At 45.6% G+C, this 18,676-nt stretch overlaps 1 protein-coding gene across 8 annotated transcripts in view; it reads left to right on the plus strand.

The window, feature by feature from the left end:
• Positions 1 to 410: 410 nt before the first annotated feature.
• AK4 (adenylate kinase 4) overlaps positions 411 to 18,676 on the plus strand; it is an 84,526-nt gene continuing 66,260 nt past the window's right edge. For 2 of the 8 annotated variants that reach the window (XM_078332131.1, XM_009001405.5), the window contains exons 1-2: positions 411 to 504; positions 1,116 to 1,395. Coding sequence is in view for 3 of the 8 variants with exons in the window: in XM_009001405.5 (XP_008999653.1) it covers positions 1,251 to 1,395 (145 nt within the window). In the remaining 5 variants the exon portion in view is untranslated. Of the gene's footprint in view, positions 752 to 1,115; positions 2,004 to 18,676 lie in introns of those variants that run through there. The other 6 variants (XM_054236377.2, XM_035251744.3, XM_035251742.3 and 3 more) reach the window with 5 other exon arrangements.

The raw sequence follows: 18,676 nt of genomic DNA on the forward strand, positions 1-18,676 counted from the left end.
GATTCAATCTCTTGTTCTCCGCTAGATCCCAAGTGCCTAGAATATTTTCTGGCATATAGTAGGCACTCAATAAAAATTTGCCGAATGAATCGTTGAATGCATGGTCACACTCCTCGGCTGTAAACACAATGAAATCACCTAGTCGTGAACTTGGCGCACAGTAGGCGCTCAACAAGTTGTATTTTTCCCTCCCCTTGCAGTAGACCGCGGTCCCTAGGCGATCGGGGGGAAAAAAGGGGGTTTCTTTATCTTGTGCAGTCTGCACCTCACTTCACCCCGGCAGCCCTAGCTGGGTCGCGGGGAGCACGTGGGCCGGACAGGCTGGGTGGGAGGGGAGGAGAAAGAGGGGGCGGCGGCCGGCGGCTCGCGCGGAGACGGTCTCCCAGGCTTACGTAAGGCGCGAGTCCCGCGCTGCCGGCCCGGGCTCGAGACTCGGCGGACGGAGGCGGCGCCGCCCTGCGGAAAGCGGGCAGGAAGCTTCTCAGAGCGCTGCCTCCAGCCAAGGTGTGTGTTTTATTTGATTGCTTTTGGAGGCGAGGCGCGGGGCTCCGGCTCGTCGCGAGCCCCACGGCCCGGGAGCGCATCCGCTAACCCCGGGCGGAGGTGGGCCCCTCCGAGCGCGCGCAGGCGGCGGGCAGCGGCGGCCGCTGAGACTCCGGGGGATGTGACAGCCGCGGGGAGGGGCCGAGACGCCGACCACACGTTGCACACGTGCGAATACAGGGCAGGGGCTCAGCCCCTTGGCCGCTTGGTGCGTGGGGCGGCGGGGGCAGGCTTTGAATGACCCCCTTTTGCCAGCTTCCCCGGCTCGACGGAGACTGGCTGGGGGATGCCCGGCCGCCCGACTCCCTTCTCGGACGCGGCATGGGGCGCGAGTTGGAGGAAAGGATGGACGTGGGACTGGCCAGGCCGACCTCTGACCCCTGGAGGCCGAGCCGGCAGGGCGGGGCACCTGCGCGCTCCAGCAGCTCTGCGTGGGGGCGAGGAGGTGGAGGAGGGCCAGTAGGTGGAGGAGGGCGGGGAGGTGTAGCGTGGCGCTCACTCCGCCTGCGAGTCGGTCCCGGCGCAGGGCTGAGGGGAGGGGTTGTCTTAAAAGTCTCTCCTTCCCCCTGTAGGGGCGGCCGGCGAGTCCCAGTGCGAGCGGAGGGTGCCAGAGGTAGGGGGCCGAGAAACAAAGTTCCCGGGGCTCCCTCCGGGGCTGCGGTCTGGGCTGCGCGTTTAGCCGCCCCCCCCCCCTCCTCGCGAAGGCAATGGCTTCCAAACTCCTGCGCGCGGTCATCCTCGGGCCGCCCGGCTCGGGCAAGGGCACCGTGTGCCAGAGGATCGCCCAGAACTTTGGTCTCCAGCATCTCTCCAGCGGCCACTTCTTGCGGGAGAACATCAAGGCCAACACCGGTGAGGGGCTGCGGGGACGAGGGCCGGGGGCGAGCCGCGTTGGGCTGGGGTGAGGCCCTGGAGGGGCCGGGTCTCCCGGATCGCGGTGCCCTTCCCCCGCCCGCGTGTGGTCGTACAGGCTCGTACGTGCCAGGGCGCATGCAGCTGGCGGCCAGCGGCCGCGCGGCTTAACCGCGCCCGAGGAGGAGGCCAAGGCTCGCGGGGCGGCCGGTGGGAGGTGCTCGCGGCTCCTCTCTCCACCGCTCCTCCTACCGCGAGGAAAAGCCCAGGCCACCGGGCCGAGGGAGGGTCGAGAACCACTCAGCGAAAAACCCCGAGCTTCCCTCTCACGCTGCCTCCTCAAGGCAGAGCCGGCCCCGTACCCCTTAATCCCGGCCTCCCTGGCCCCCTTCCCCGAGTCCTTAGAGAGCCATGCGCCCCCTCCCGCGGGAACCCGGAGGCGGAGCGCCGCCCACCTGTGGCAGTCGGGCGGGGCTGCGCGCCGGGAACCTGTGGCGCCGTGGGGCTCGCAGCCACGCGCTTCTCCAGCCCCTTCACGCAGCCTCGGGCCTCGTGGCAGAGCCCTGGGTGGCTTTGAAAGGCTTGTTTGTTCGCTGTCGCCTTCTAAGGTAAACTCTCCCCAGCAACTCCCCCTCCTCTCCGAACTGCCTGGCCTGGAGATGTAGACTCGTCGGAGACTCGTTCTGATAAATTACATTTTGAATGCAGCTTTCCTGGAAATGGCTTCTTGAGCTGCCTCCCTTGGCTGGAGGTGCCTCCTTTGGCTGACGTGGTGAACTTGGAGATATAGATCGCCTGATTTTTTAGTCTGACAGTATTGAATGCCTCCCTTTCCCCATCTCCTCCCACTCCAGGTTCACACCAGTTCCTAATGAATTGGCGTTCAAAGGTGAGAGGTAGCGGCTCTGCTGCTGCGAGGCTCTTAACCATTCTGGGATGGAGAAGCTGGTAATTAGCAACTCCTTTGTGAAAAGTTGTTCTTGCCAGCGGGGGTTCTTTACTGTAGCTGCAGTTCTCAAGGGTGTCCGGGGTGGTTATTGCCCATCATGGACTAATTATCCGAGGATCTGCATTTCAGAAGCACAGATTGGTTTGAAAAGGAAGGTGGAGGGCGGCGTCGGAAAACAAAAGGAAAGCTTAAAAGCAAGGAATTAAGAAGTATCTCCAGAGTGTTATTTCTTACTTCTTAAGCAGGTTGAAAAAGCTGGCTTTTACCGGAAACTCTTCCCCCACCCCCACGTCTCAGAAAGAATAATTATGTGTACCAAATTGCACTTGAGTTTTCTTTTGTGGGTATTGTTACCTCAAGTGCGCCTATTTTGATTTTAATACATTCAGCTGCATTTTATTCTTGGAATGCTGCCTTTGGAATGCGGTTTGAGGGGAGAGCAGCCTAGAGGGAAGGCTGGCTCTCATCCTGAAGGTTTTGTGTTTAGGTTGGGCTTCTTGGTAGGAGCATCGAGTCAGTGAAGGAAGACAGCAAGAAGAGATGAGCCTATTTCATAATTCTCTGTACCTGACTTGGCGACTTGTTTCCTTCTGGCATGAAGGGCTTCACACTGTCCATCTTGGGACTGGACTGTAGCCCTTTCCATTTTTAAAGACAGTGTGTTGGGAAGTGGCTTATTTCTGCACTTTCTTAGGGGCTTTGAAAATTTTCCACTTGCTCTTTTCCCTTGTTCTCTCTCTTTTTTTTTTAAATTTCAACTTCCCTCTGTTCTGAATTTTAGTTTCCATTCTCTTTCAACCTTCATTTCCTCCCCAGTGTTCCCTCCTGTAGTCAGAAGTGACCATGCAATGTTTAGATTTCCTTTTTTCTGTTGGGAATCAAGCAGTTTTTGCATGAGCCAATGTAAAAAAACAAAAACTTTATCAAAGAAAGAAGAAAAATAAAGGACAGCAATTTGTTTTGAAAGTGGCTTTTTCTAGTGAACTTTCGGGTTATCGGATTATTTTTCACTCAGAAGGTCTGAGAATCTTATAGGCCCATTGCCTGGTAAATAAAACATTCCACAGTATTTATTTTTCTGTTACCTGCTGTTTACTTTTAGCGAATTTCCTAGTGGGAAGCACAGCCACCCTTCTGTATTTACCCTTTGTAATGGACGGGTTGAAGGAGATGATGAAGCACAACAAAAACCCAGGAAATAGAATCGTGTAGGAATTTGAATTGGAAAGTAGCTCCGGCCATCTGCTCCAGCCTGGATTTGGGCACACTTGTCTACATGGCTTTCTTCCTCCTGCAGTCTGGCGAAAAGCTGCTTTCAGGAAAGGGCCACTCTGATGTCATTGCTTCTTGGAAGTCTTCCTTCACCTGCTCTGGCAGAATTCTTTTTTCTCTGTGTATGTCTTTTTTTTTTGAAATGGAGTCTTGTTCTCTGGCACTGTTTTGCCTTGCTGCAACCTTTGCCTCACCGGTTCAAGTGATTCTCTTGCTTCAGCCTACCACGTAGCTGGGATTACAGGCATCTGCCACCACACCTGGCTAATTTTTGTATTTTTCATAGAGATGGGGGTTTCACCATCTCTGTGAAGTTTCAAGCCCAGGTTGGTCTCCAGCTTGGGATCTCAGGTAATCCACTTTCCTTGGCCTCCCAAAGTGCTGGGATTGCAGACATGAGCCACCATGCCGAGCCTCCTCTGCACATATCCTTGTTCATTCTAATGTTGCAGTTACATATCATGCAGTGTAAAAATGCCTGTCTCTCACCCAGTAAGATACCTGCTGAGTGGCTGCTGTGCATTAGTGTTCTAGGTACTGGGGCAATAGCATTAAGATAATCTTGTACCTCTTTTATTTTATTATTATTTATAGAGATGGGGTTTTGCTTTGGTGCCCAGGCTAGTCTCAAACTCCTGGCTCAGTCTCCCAAAATGTTGGGATTACAGGTGTGAGCCACTGTACCTGGCCCATTCTTGGGCCTTTTGTTGTTCTTCCTACGTACACCATGGTCCAGTTTCCACTCTGAAAGTTGGAGGACAGGGATCAGGCAAAGTACCTAATGCATAAAAGGAGTTTACCAAGTCTGTGTTAAAGGTCTGGGTCACAAATTCTGGACAGTACATCTTACTCCAGAAGTCAACCTATAGCATAGAGTCCATTTTATTTAATTAGCTCTGATTTATGGTAAAAGTTTGTACTTAATATGGATCTGAGATTAGCTTCCTGATAGCTGTTATCCATTGGCCCTTCCTATACTGCCTACAGTGGTGCAGGGGGAGGCTTATCAGATACCTCATTTGAAGACTCACCCCATATTCTTTGGCTCAGATTTTCTTTTCTTTTCTTTTTTTTTGAGATGGAGTTTCGCTGTTGTTACCCAGACTGGAGTGCAATGGCGAGATCTTGGCTCACTGCAACCTCCGCCTTCTGGGTTCAAGCAATTCTCCTGCCTCAGCCTCCCGAGTAGCTGGGACTAACAGGTGTGCACCACCATGCCCAGCTAATTTTTGTATTTTTAGTAGAGACGGGGTTTCACCTTGTTGACCAGGATGGTCTTGATCTCTTGACCTTGTGATCCACCCACCTCGGCCTCCCAAAGTGCTGGGATTATAGACGTGAGCCACCGCACCCGGCCCTGGCTCAGATTTTCTTTAGCACACTGCAAGGGTAAATAGAAGGGAGAGTTCTCTTAGATTGGGTGTCTCTTAGATTGACCCAACTAAGAGAGTTCTCTTAGTTGGGTCTTACACTCTGTCGTAAGGAATATTAGCTTTTCTCTGTGTGTGTATGAGCATGCACATGTATGTACGAGTACACACACAGGACTGGCACTCTGGAGTGAGTCCCATTACAGATTCTGGTATTTAATTATAAATTGTTTTATTGGATCATATCTAAAGGATATGCAAGTCCTGTTTTAAAGGTTGGACAAATAGTGATATTTTAAAAAAATCACAGTCCCCTGGATCTATTGTCTCAAGTGCAGAAAAACTGGCAAATCTCCATTTGGAAGCATTTTGGACTTGAGTGAGATAAAAGGTGTTCAGGACAAACCTGTTTCTGCTCTCTCTCTCTATATATATATTTTTGAGACAGAGTCTTCCTTTGTCGCCCCAGGCTGGAGTGCAGTGGTGTGATCTTGGCTCACCGCGACCTCTGCCTCCCAGATTCAAGTGATTTTGTCTCAGCCTCTGGAGTAGCTGGGACTACAGGTGCTCACCACCATGTCTGGCTAATTTTTGTATTTTTAGTAGAGACAGAATTTCACCATGTCAGCCAGGCTGGTCTCGAACTCCTGACCTCATGATACGCCCGCTTCGGCCTCCCAATGTGCTGGGATTACAGGGGTGAGCCACCAAGCCTGGCCTCTGCTCTCAATATTAACTGCAGCTCTTGCTGGGATTTTGCAGCTGGGAATAGCATTTCAAGTTAGTGTATGGGCTGAGCCTGTTTTTGAAAAGATGGCCTAGTTCAGAGGGCTCAGGGTTTTGGTGCTTATTAAGTATAAATGTGTGTCTTATGTAAGAGGGAAAACTTCTGAGAACTGGAAGATAGAGACATTGTATTAGAGAGACTTGAGAGCCAGAGTTCAACAATGTATCTAAAACAGGTTTCAATAGTTATCCCTTTTTATAGATCATACAGAGTCTTGGTTTATTACTGGCTTTCTAGAGTATGTTCTATTCCATTTCCCCCCCAGGCTTGGTGAGATTCAGGATATAGCACAGGTCAAGCAAGGGTCTGACTGGTTTTGAGACCTCTCCAGTCCAAAGGTCCACTCCACATCCACTTGTTACTGTTGCTTTTATGGTTTCTTTGAGGATTTTCACACATATTTGAAGAACACTATTTGTGACTTGAATAAGGTATTCCATGACAGTAAGTCTGCCTTAGCCACATGCACATCTGAATCTGCACATTCTTCCAGTGGGGTGTATTTTTTTTTTTTTTTTTTTTTTGAGGCATAGTTTGACTCTGTGACCCAGGCTGGAGTGCAGTGGTATGAACATGGCTCACTGTGGCCTCAACTTCCCAGACGCAAGCGATCTTCTTACCTCGGCCTCTTAAGTAGCTGGGACTACAGGCATGTGTAGTCTCAGCAGGGATACTTTTGTATTTTTTATAGAGATAGATAGGGTTTCTACTTATTGCCCAGGATGGTCTTGAACCCCTTAGCTCAGGTGGTCTGCCCGCCTCAGCCTCCCAAAGTGCTGGGATTACAAGTGTGAGCCACCATGCCTGATCAGGATCTTTTTTTTTAAAAAAAAAATGAACTCTCACTGTGTTTCCCAGGCTGGAGTGCAGTGGCATGATCTTGGCTCACTGCAACCACCACCTCCTGGGTTCAAGCAATTCTCTGCCTCAGCCTCCCGAGTAGCTGGGATTACAGGCACCTGCCACCATACCTGGCTCATTTTTGTATTTTTAGTAGAGATGGGTTTCACCATCTTGGCTAGGCTGGTCTTGAACGCCTGACCTCGTTATCCTCTGGCCTTGGCCTTGCAAAGTGCTGGGATTATAGGCATGAGCCACTGCACCCCACCATGATCATTTTTTTATAAGTAGCCTTTTCTGACCGAAGTTATGCCTTCTAGAAAATTTAGAAAATGTAAAATGGTAGAAGAAATGAAAGCAGCAAGTAAAAATTACCCTTAATTTTTAAGGGTAATTTAAGCAAATAAATTTAAGGTGTGTATTCCAGGTTGTGTGATGAGGAAAGGCCTCTCCAGGAGGTGAATGTCATTCATACCATCAGGAATGAGCATGTGATGATTAGGAACAGAGTGTTCCAGGCAGAAGGAACAGAAAGTGCAAAGGCCCTAAGGTGGGAGTGAGCATAGTGGGTTTGAGGAACAGAAAGAAGTGGTGCTGTGTTTGGAGCCTAGTGAGCAGAAGGGATGTGGAAGTAGGTCAGGTCAGAGAGATGAGCAGGTGCCAGATCAGGTAGAGCCTGGAGCATCCTGGTAAGGATTGGATTTTATTCCAAGGGCACTGGAGAACCAAGGAAGGGTTTTATACATAGGACAATGATGTGAAAAGATTTACCTTCTGCAGTGGCTCAAGCCTGTAATCCCAGCACTTTGGGAGGCAGAGGAGGGTGGATCACGAGGTCAAGAGATTGAGACCATCCTGGTCAACATGGTGAAACCCCGTCTCTACTAAAAATACAAAAAATTAGCTGGGCATACTGGTGCGTGGCTGTAATCCCAGCTACTCAGGAGGCTGAGGCAGGCGAATTGCCTGAACCCAGGAGGTGGAGGTTGCGGTGAGCCGAGATCTCATCATTGCACTCCAGCCTGGATAACAAGAGCGAAACTCCCTCTCCAAAAAAAAAAAAAGTTGATCTTCTGTCTGCAGTGTGGAGAATTGACTCCAGGTGAGCAAGAGCAAGACCAGTATGGATGAAGAGAGTGGCCTATGGTTTGAACTCATTGGTGGCAAAGGAGGAGAGAAATAAAGGAGTTTGAGATATGTTTGAAGGCAGTGCTGTCTGGATGTAATGAATTGGTTGTGAGAGGTGATGGAGAGAAATAAAGGAGTTTGAGATATGTTTGAAGGCAGTGCTGTCTGGGTGTAATGAATTGGTTGTGAGAGGTGATGGAGAGAAAGAAGTCTACAATGAATCCTAAGATTTTGCCCTGAGCACCTGCCTGGGTGCATGTGCTCCAGGTTGAATGAACTAGAATGTGTCTAACCAATCTTGTGTGGAACATTTGGGTTATTTGCATAATTTGCTAATTAAGAATGCTCTTGTGAATGTCATTGTGTACAAATCACTGAACAAATATACTTTCTTGGGGATAGGTTTCTAGGAATAAAACTACTGGCCAAAACAGAACTTAAGTCATAGGGAGAGTGTTTTTTGTTTGTTTGTTTTTTTGAGATGGAGTTTTGCTCTGTCACCCAGGCTAGTGGCATGATCTTTGCTCCCTGCAACCTCTACCTTCCAGGTTCAAGCAGTTCTGCCTCAGCCTCCCAGGTAGCTGGGGCTACAGGCTTGGGCTGCCACGCCTGGCTAATTTTTGTATTTTTAGTGGAGATAGGATTTCACTGTGTTAGCCAGGATGGTCTTGATCTCCTGACCTCATGATTTGCCCGCTTCTGCCTCCCAAAGTGCTGGGATTACAGGCGTGAGCCACCATACCTGGCTGAGATATTGGTTTCTACCAGCATGTATCAGTTTACCTTATTCTTTTAAAAAGATATCTGCATTATCTTTTATTGTATAGATACATCACAGTTTCTTTGGCCTTTCTCATGCATTTTGGCCTCAGGTCCTTTTTAACACATTTAAAAACTAGAACCCCAAAGAATCTTTGTTTATGTGGGTTATAAGTATAGATGTTAAATGTATTTGAAATTAAAATTGAGAAAATTAAAAAATATCAATTCATCAAAAATAGTAATACATCCCCTATGTGTTAATATATTTCTGTGAAAATTAGCTATTTTCCAAAATGACATCTAATGAGAAAAGTACTACTGTTTTTGCACATTTGTGAATCTTTCTGGCCTAATAGAAGAAAACTTTATTCTCATATCTGGCTCTTCAGTCTTTGGTGCTATGTTGTTTTGGTTAAAGTATTTGAAGACTGTCTGGCTTTATACACTTGTATTTAAAGGAGAATTCGTGGACCCCTGAAAAGGTCTCATGGACTCACAGGAGTCCTGGGACCACAATTTAATCAGTCCTCTGTTGACTGGAATTTAGGTTATTTAGTCATTCGATGTACAGAGCGTGCTTCACTGAATGTCCTGGTAAATGTGTCTTTCAACAAATGTTTGACTGCCAGGCAGTCTTGGCTTGTGGGATGCAAAGAGGTGAAACAAGGTCTGTTCCCCGAAGGAGCTGCTGTGTTTTGGTGGAGGCGGGCAGGCAGGTAGGTAGGCAAACAAGAAGAAAATAACATAATTGGGCTAGTTATGGGGGCTCACATCTGCAATCCCAGCACTTTAGGAGGCTGAGGCTGGAGGATTGCTAGAGAGCAAGTGTCCAAGACCAGTTTGGATAACATAGCGAGACCTCATCTTTACTCGAAATAATTTTTAAAAATTAGCTGGTGTGGTTCGTATTCTCAGCTACTCAGGAGGCTGAGGCAGGAGAACACTTGAGCCCAGGAGGTTTATACTGAAGTGATCTATGATCATGCCGCTGTATTCCAGGTCGGGCAACAGAGCAAGACCCTGTCTCTGAGAAAAAAAAAAAAAATTAATTGAGGCTGCTAGATGTGCATGCTTATAGAAGAGGCAGCTAGCGAACCCAGCATTTATGAGGAGGTGAGTTTTGGGAAGGCTTTTTAGAGGAGGTGATTCCTGAGCTGACTTTTGACAAATGAGTACAGCTACAAAATGATTGGGTGGTCATTGTCACAACATGCCTGAAACTCCTCTTCTAGAGTTTGTTGATGGTCCACAAGATGTCCTTGCTTTTATAGCCTGGCCTACCTTTTCTATTATCATTTTAGTCCTCATCCATCTCTAATGATATTGTCAAAGGAAAGGGTTATCATGCCTGCTCCATAACACCTTTCCCCTCATTACTTGTGCTTGCCTTTAAGATACACACAAACAAGCCGGGCACGGTGGCTCAAGCCTGTAATCCCAGCACTTTGGGAGGTTGAGGCAGGTGGATCACGAGGTCGAGAGATCAAGACCATCCTGGTCAACATGGTGAAACCCTGTCTCTACTAAAAATACAAAAAATTAGCTGGGCATGGTGGCACGTGCCTGTAATCCCAGCTACTCAGGAGGCCGAGGCAGGAGAATTGCCTGAACCCAGGAGGCGGAGGTTGCAGTGAGCCGAGATCTCACCATTGCACTCCAGCCTGGGTAACAAGAGCAAAATTCTGTCTCAAAAAAAAAAAAAAAAAAAAAAAAAAAGACATACATAAACATAGTGGCATTGTAGTATATGCATTTAAACTTCTGCTTTTAACTTCAGGAACTCAAGGTTGGCAAACAATCCTAAAAGTAGTAAATCAGGCTTCAAACTGTTATAAATTTACCCATTGTGAAAGTCATGTGGAATTACCTGTTCTTTTCAAAATCTACCAAGTAAATTGTTAAATGGTGTTGTAGTATGCTAGTCTGCCCTTTATTTTTATTTATTTATTTTTTTTGCCAATCAGTTTGAGCTTATAAGGTTGTTCGGGTTAGCCTTGAACTCATGACCTCGCCTTCGCAAGTGCCACGACCTCCGGTGGGAGCCACTTTGGACCCCGCTAGTCTGCCCTTTAACACTCTGGTATTGGTGCATATTTTGAGAAGGTTTAAGGACTTGGAAATTTTGTTTTCTTTGTAAGTTTTTAGATGGTGTACTTTCACAATGGACAATGGATTGGCTATCTCAACCATGTATTTTCCTTTAGCAAACTATATATATATATTTTTTTTCTTTGAGACTGAGTCTCACTCTGTTGCCCAGCTGGAGTGCAGTGGTGTGATCTTGGCTCACTGCAACCTCAGCCTCCTGGGTTCAAGCGATTCTTATGCCTCAGCCTCCTGAGTAGCTGGGACTACAGGCACGCACTACCACACTGTCTTAATTTTTTAGTAAAGATGGGGTTTCACCATGTTGGCCAGGCTGGTCTTGAAACTCCTGACCTCAAGTGATCTGTCTGCCTCGGCCTCCCAAAGTGCTGGGATTATAGGTGTGAGCCACTGTACCTGCCCTAAACTAGATTTTTTTTTTTTAAAGCATGAGTAGGTAATAGATGCTTTAGGATTACTCTGTGTATTTTACCCCTTCCACTTGATGTTTAGTTCTCAAGTTGGCCTTTAAGACGTGTAGTACAAAAGGTCTTGTTTGTACAGCTTCATGAAGTTGAATTTAAATGGAAGTTATATTTTAACAGTGTTACCTCCAAGTTCTGAGAGTTTTTGTACTACTTAAACAGCAGGTCCAGCAGCAAGCATCCCTTGCTTGCCAGACAGATAATACTGAAATAATGCAGAGTCATTCCTGTTTATCATCTAACTTTTAAGAAGCCAGAAATCAACTATTTTCTGATATTCAGCACCTTCTGTCTGGGCAGCGGTAACCTGTGACCCTGGCATTTTATAATTCTTGTGATTGATCATAACCAACATTTGTATGGGCAAAGCATCTGCCAGGCCCTAGACTGACTAATGAATGCATATTATCTTTAATCCCCACACAGATCTCCAGAGCAGTTGTTGTTATATCATTTGCTTTACAAATAAATAAATGGCCTCAGAAAGGTCAAGCAAGTAACTTGGTCAGGTGCAGTGGCTCACACCTGTAATCCCAGCACTTTGGGAGGCCAAGGCAGATGGATCACTTGAGCCCAGGAGTTTGAGACCAGCCTGGGCAACATGGCAAGACCCTCTACAAAAAATAAAGTTAGTCAATGTGGTGGTGCATGCCTGTAGTCCCAGCTACTTGGGAGACTGAGCTGGGAGGACTACCTGAGCCCAGAAGGCTTCAGTGAGTCTACAGTGAGGCTACAGTGAGCTGTGTTTGAGCCACTGCACCCCAGCCTGAGCAACAAAGTGAGACGTGGTCTCAAAAAACAAAAAAGTTGAGTGACTTGCCCTAAGTCAAACAGCTGTCCACACACAAATCTCCAGAGTGGTTGTTATATCATTTACTTACAAACAAACGTGGCCTCAGAAAGGTTGAGCAACTTGTCCTAAGTCAAACAGCTAGTTAAAGAGAAACTAGTATTCAAACCTGGGGCCCCATAGCTAGGATTAAACTTCTTTCCATTATGTCATGCTGACATCTCAGTACTCTAGAAACAAGTGAAATAGTCATGTCTTGTAAATGCCATATAGGAACAGTGTGTCTTAGTCTGTTTGTGTGGCTATAACATATTACCTGAGATTGAGTAATTTATAAACAACAGAAACTTATTTTTCGTAAGTTCTGGAGGCTAGGAATTCCAACATCAAGGTGCTGGCAGGTTTGGTGTCTAGTGAGGCCTGTTCACTGCTTCCAAGATTGCACCTTGAACTCTGTATTCTCACATGGCAGAAAGGATGGAAGGGAAAAAGGGCCAAAGGCCACATTAAGCTTCTTTGATTTTATTTTTTCTAAGTGTTAAAATTTTCAACTAGAGACAGGGTCTCACTTTGTTGGCCTGGCTGGTTTTGAGCTCCTATACTCAAGCACTTCTGCTTCAGACTCCCAAAGTGATGAAGCCACTTTTATAAAACACAAGACTTAATTTGTTGTTTTTGTGGGGTTGTTTTGGAGATGAGGTCTTGCTCTGTTGCCCAGGTTAGAGTGCAGTGGTGTGATCTTGGCTCACTAAAGCCTGGAACTCCTGGGCTCAAGCAATACTCCTGTCTCAACCTCCAGAGTAGCAGGTTCTACAGGTACATGCCACCAGACCTGGCTAATTTTTAAATATTTGGTAGAAATGATATCTTGCTATATTGCTCCGGATGGTCTGAACTTTTGGCCTCAAGTGATCTGCCTGCATCAACTTCTCAAAATGCTGGAATTACAAGCGTGAGCCACCACACCACAGGGGAGGAGCCCTCATGACCACTTAAAGGCCCCACCTCTTAATCCTATCACACTGGTTATGAAGCTTCAGTGTATGAAAGTAGGGGCCGTTGGGACCATAGCACCATGGATATAGCAGGGAACAAATATGCTGAGGCTCAGAGGCCCTTTAAGGGCAGGTTAGAGGGATGTACTTTTTGTTGTTACCATTCTGTCCCTAAAACATTTTTTTAAAAACCTGAAAAAGGAAGCACTGACTTCCTCCTCCCACGATAAAAAGGACCAAGAGAGTTCTAAAATAGAAGCCATCTGTGTTGTGAGGAGGTAGAAATTGCTTTTCATCATAATGGTAAGAGTTCAGGAATAATGCCTGAACTTAATGTTATTTTATTATTCATTTGTCCCATTTGCCGCATGTCCCAGCATTAGGTGTAGGGAGGCATGCAAAAAAATAAAACTTGTTCTCTGCCCTTGAGGTACCGACAGTGTAGGGTTTGAGTTTTAATTTCCACATTGCATTCACAGGAGGCATGGTAGTGTGCATGCGTGCAGGTAAAGCACGGGGGTCACAAACAAGGCAGCAAGGAATGCTTTGTTCACGTGTACCTCTTCCCTGTAATGCCTTTCACACTTCTGTTAATCTCTCAAAGCCCATTTTCAGTTTCATTACTTCCATGAATCCTTTCCACACCTGTTGTAGCTACAGGTCATTTTCTTCTCTAAAATTCTTTTATACCCATTGGTATCTTTTTTTTTTTTTTTGAGACGGAGTTTCGTTCTTGTTACCCAGGCTGGAGTGCAATGGCGCGATCTCGGCTCACCGCAACCTCCGCCTCCTGGGTTCAGGCAATTCTCCTGCCTCAGCCTCCTGAGTAGCTGGGATTACAGGCACGCGCCACCATGTCCAGCTAATTTTTTGTATTTTTAGTAGAGACGGGGTTTCACCATGTTGACCAGGATGGTCTCAATCTCTTGACCTCGTGATCCACCCTCCTCGGCATCCCAAAGTGCTGGGATTACAGGCTTGAGCCACCGCGCCCGGCGGTATCTTTAATTTGTTATTCATTATCTATTGTAGGATGTTGTATTCCATAATTTCAATTATTGTCTGTTGCCGTTTGAATAGTAAATTTTTTTCATGATGGTTCAGTTCGACTAATGTTTTAATAGGCTATAATGAGAGGAGAGGAGACAGAAAAAATAAGACACCTCATATACCTTATGCCTTGTCCCTGATATCTTCTGAAAGTACTCTAAAGAAAATAAGATAGTACAGTGAGGGAGAGTGACTGGGAAGATTACTTGCGATTGTGAAGTTAGAGGCCTCTTTGAGGAGGTAATGTTTAAGCTGAACTCAGAATAAGGGTAGGAGCCAGGCGTGTGAAAATTTGGTAGCAGGCCAGGTACAGTGGCTCATACCTGTAATCCCAGCCTGGGTGATAGAGTGAGAACTGTCTTAAACAATAAGATTTGAGGCAGAGGAAACGGTATGCAGATAGAGTGAGAACTGTCTTAAACAAACAATAAGATTTGAGGCAGAGGAAACGGTATGCAGAAGAGCCTAATTACAGGAGTGAACTTTGAGTGAGAGGAGAGGAGGCTGGTGTCTCTCTCGAGCTTTGTCAGTGGGGAGGTGATGGTAGAAGTGGAGGCTGGAAAGGTAGGTATAGGGCCTTGAGACATGGCCAGGAGTTTGGGCTTCATTGTACCTGGATGAGAATGCATGGAAGGTTTTTAGGTTATTACTTTATTTTTTATATGTAACAGCTATACTGAATATAAAATTTGCATGCAGTAAAATTTATTCTTTAAAAGTGTACAAATCAGAGGTTTTCCTATGTTTTACAAAGTTGTAAAACTATCACCTCATCTGATTTCAGAGCATTTTCATTTCCCTAGAAAGAAACCCTATGCCCATCATCAGTCACTCCCCATTTCCCCCTTGCTCCAGCCCCGGGCAGTTAATACTCTAGTTCTGTTTGTATGGATTTGCCTATTCTGGATAGTTCTATATTAATATATGTGACTTTTTTGTGTGTCTGGCTGCCTAGCATCTTTTTAAGGTTTATTTATATTGTATGTATCAGTACTCTGTTCCTTTTTATTGCCAAATATTTTATTGAATGGGTATATCACATTTTGTTTGTCCATTCATTCATTAATGGGCACTTGGGTTGTTTCCTGCTATGGGACATTTGTATATAAGTTTTTGTGTGGATGTAAATGTTCATTTCTCTTGGGTATACACCTAAGAGTAGAGTTACAGGTTCATTTGGTAACTCTATGTTTAATAGTTTGTGTAAGTGCCAAACTGTTTTTCAAAGCAATTGTATCATTTTAACCTTCCCATCAGCAATGAATGAAGGTTCCAGTTTCTTCTCATCATTGTCAGCTTTTACCTTCTGATAAAGGAAAAACCTCAGCCGAGATTAATTGAGCAATGCACGAGATTCGCAAATCAGGCAGCCCTCAGAATCACAGCAGATTCACAGAGACTCTAGCACAGTCACATGCTGGAAGAAGATTTATAGACAAAAAAAGAGAAATGACTATAGAAATTGGAAGCAAGATACAGAATGGCTGGATTGGTTATAGCTCGGCATTTGCCTTATTTGAACACAGTTTGAGCACTCAGCATGTATGAATGGTTGAAGTATGGCTGCTGGGATTGGCCAAGATTCAGCTGTTGTTACAGGCGCATACTCCTAAATTAGGTTTTCAGTCTTCTCTACCTATTAAGCTAGGTTGCAGTTTTCGTCCACAAGTGTAACTGCTCAGTGGGTTCGTTCACCTTGCCTGCTGCCCAAACAGATCTGATTTATCAACACAGAAGAATTGCAATGCAGAAAGAGTAATTCACACAGAGCTGGATGTACAGGAGACCGGAGTTTTGTTATTACTCCAATCAGTCTCCCCCAGCATTCAAGGATCAGAATTTTTAAAGATAATTTGGTGGGTAGGGGCTTGGGAAGTAGAGAGTGCTGATTAGTCAGGATTGGGATGGAATCATAGGGCGTTGAAGTGAAGTTTTCTTGCTGTCTTCTGTTCCTGAGCGGGATGGCAGTACTTGAGCCAGATTATGGGTCTGGGTGGTGTCAACTGATCCACTGAGTGCAGGGTCTGCAAAATATCTCAAGCACTGATCTTAGGTTTTACAGAGTGATGTTATCCCCAGGAAGCAATCTGGGGAGATTCAGACTTTTGGAGCCAGAGGCTGCGTGACTCCTAAACTGTAATTTCTAATATATATATAAATATATATATAATATATATATTTTTTTCCTGAGATGGAGTTTCATGCTTGTTGCCAGTGCTGGAGTGCAATGGCGTGATCTTGGCTTGCTGAAACCTCTGCCTCCTGGGTTCAAGTGATTTTTCTGCCTCAGCCTCCTGAGTAGCTGGGATTACAGGGATTACAGGCATATACCACCATGCCCGGCCAATTTTCTATTTTTAGTAGAGATGTGGGCGGGGCATTCCCCATGTTGGTCAGGCTGTTCTCGAACTTCCGACCTCAGGTGATCTGCCCACCAAAGTGCTGGGATTACAGGCCTGAGCCACCATGCCCGGCCTGTAATTTCTAATCTTGTAGCTAATTAGTCCTGCAAAGGCAGACTGGTCCCCAGGCAAGAAGGGGGCATTTTGGGGAAAGGGCAGTTGTCAGTTTTGTTTCAGAGTCAAACCATGTACTGAATTCCTTTTCAAAGTTAGTGCGGCCTACATCCAGGAATGAACAAAAGCAGCTTAAAGGTTAGAAGCAAGATGGAGTCAGTTAGGTCTGATTTCTTAAACTGTCATAATTTCCTCAGTTATAATTCTGCAAAGGCAATTTCTCAAGGACTCAAATATAGAAGTGTGGAGTCCTTGTCACGTCATATTTAGTTCGCTTTAACTAACCTTCTCTTCCTCCTCCCCTTCCTCCCTCCCTTTTTGGCTACCCTATTGAGTGTAAAGTGGGATTTCATTATGGCTTTGATTTGTATTTCTCTGAGGACTAATGATGATGAACTTCTTTTCATATGCTTATTGATCATTTGCGTATCTTATTTGGAGAAATTCCATTCAAATCCTTTGACCATTTTAAAATTGGCTCTTTTGGGCCGGTGGGTCTTGGTGGTTCACGCCTGTAATCCAAGCACTTTGGAGGTCAAGGCGGGCAAATCACCTGAGATCAGGAGTTCAAGATCAGCCTGACCAACATGGTGAAACCCCATCTTTTAAAAAAAAATAAAAATAAAAGATAAGAAATAAAAAAATTGGCTCTTTTGTCTTCTTGTTGAATTCTTTATATATTCTGGATACAAGTCACTTATCAGATATATGATTTACAAATATTTTCTCCTATCCTGTTTCACTTTCTTGATGGCTTCATTGGAAGCACTTTTATTTTTATGAAGTCCAGTTGATTTATTTTTTCTTTTGCTATTTATGCTTTTGGTGTCTTAGCTAAGAAGAGAAACCATTGCCTAATCCACAGTGTAGATGTTGTTTTTAAACATGGGACTGACATCTGATTCACATTTTGAATAGATCACTCGGGCTATTTGGAAACTGGGGTTGAAGGTTCTAGAGTGAAACTAGAGAGAACAGTTAAGAGGCTATCAGTATTGGCAGACAGATGGGTAGACATTAAACTTATTAAGCACTTGTAAAATCAGTCTATTTGAAAAGCATTTTGTTAGAGTAAGAAGTGGTCTCTACCTTCAACAATTTCCAAGATAAAAATACATCCAATTAATTATTTTATAAGGCAAATTATACTGAGTGCTGTAAAAAAAGGGATGACGGCTGGGTGCAGTGGCTCACGCCTGTAATCCCAGCACTTTGGAAGGGGGAGGCCCGCGGAGCACGAGGTCAGGAGATTGAAACCATCCTGGCTAACACAGTGAAACCTGTCTCTACTAAAAATACAAAAAATTAGCCAGGTGTGGTGGTGGGCACCTGTAATCCTAGTAATTTGGGAGGTTGAGGCAGGAGAATCACTTGAACCTGGGAGATGGAGGTTGCAGTGAGCCAAGATTACGCCACTGCACTCCAGCCTGGCGACAGAGTGAGACTCCGTCTAAAAAAAAAAAAAAACAAAAGAATGAAAACACTTCTTTAAGAACAGTAGAGAGAAGAGTTACTTGTATAAACTTTTATTAATTTCATTTAAAAGATCTCTAGTGTCTGACATACAGTGCTTAATAGTTGTTTGTTACGCCTTTGGACAAAAGAGAGGGCCTTGGGAAAGACGGCATTAGAACTGAGCCTTGAAGGTTGGTAAGGTGGTAGCAGGTAGAAATATGTGAAAGCAGGGTGTTTTTGATGTAGGGATCATGTCTGGGAGTAGACAATTAAAATTAAGGGAACTTTGTGAGGTGAGATGACACACACCACACCTGTAGTCCCAGCTACTTGGGAGGTTGAGCAGGAGGATCATTTGAGCTCAGGAGTTCAAGGCTGTAGTACATGGCTGTGAATAGCCACTGCATGCTAGTCTAGGCAACACAGGGAGATCTCATGTCTGGAAAAAAAAAGTTAAAGGATCCTTTATTGAAACCTAGAGTTGGAGGAATTCTAGACAAGAAGCTAGAAATGCCCCTTGGGGCTTACAGGTAATTCCAGATTGAGTTCATAGTAGGTCATGGGTAATGAATGCCTTTCTCAGCATCCTTTTGGTGGCTCTTTTTCATAGCAATGTGTGCAGTGGATTGTAGTGGGGAGAAACTGGAGCACAGCTAAGATGGTGTCCAACAGTTGAGATGAGCTCTAGGGTAACTGATGGATAAAGGGGGATGTGAGAGGAGTTGGGGTGTGATCGCAGTGTCTGATACCACTGTAGGAGAATGGTGGGCAGGGCAGAGCCAAGTGCTGCCCTTTGA

Source organism: Callithrix jacchus, chromosome 7 (assembly GCF_049354715.1).
Source record: "Callithrix jacchus isolate 240 chromosome 7, calJac240_pri, whole genome shotgun sequence".
Lineage (NCBI taxonomy): Eukaryota > Metazoa > Chordata > Mammalia > Primates > Cebidae > Callithrix > Callithrix jacchus.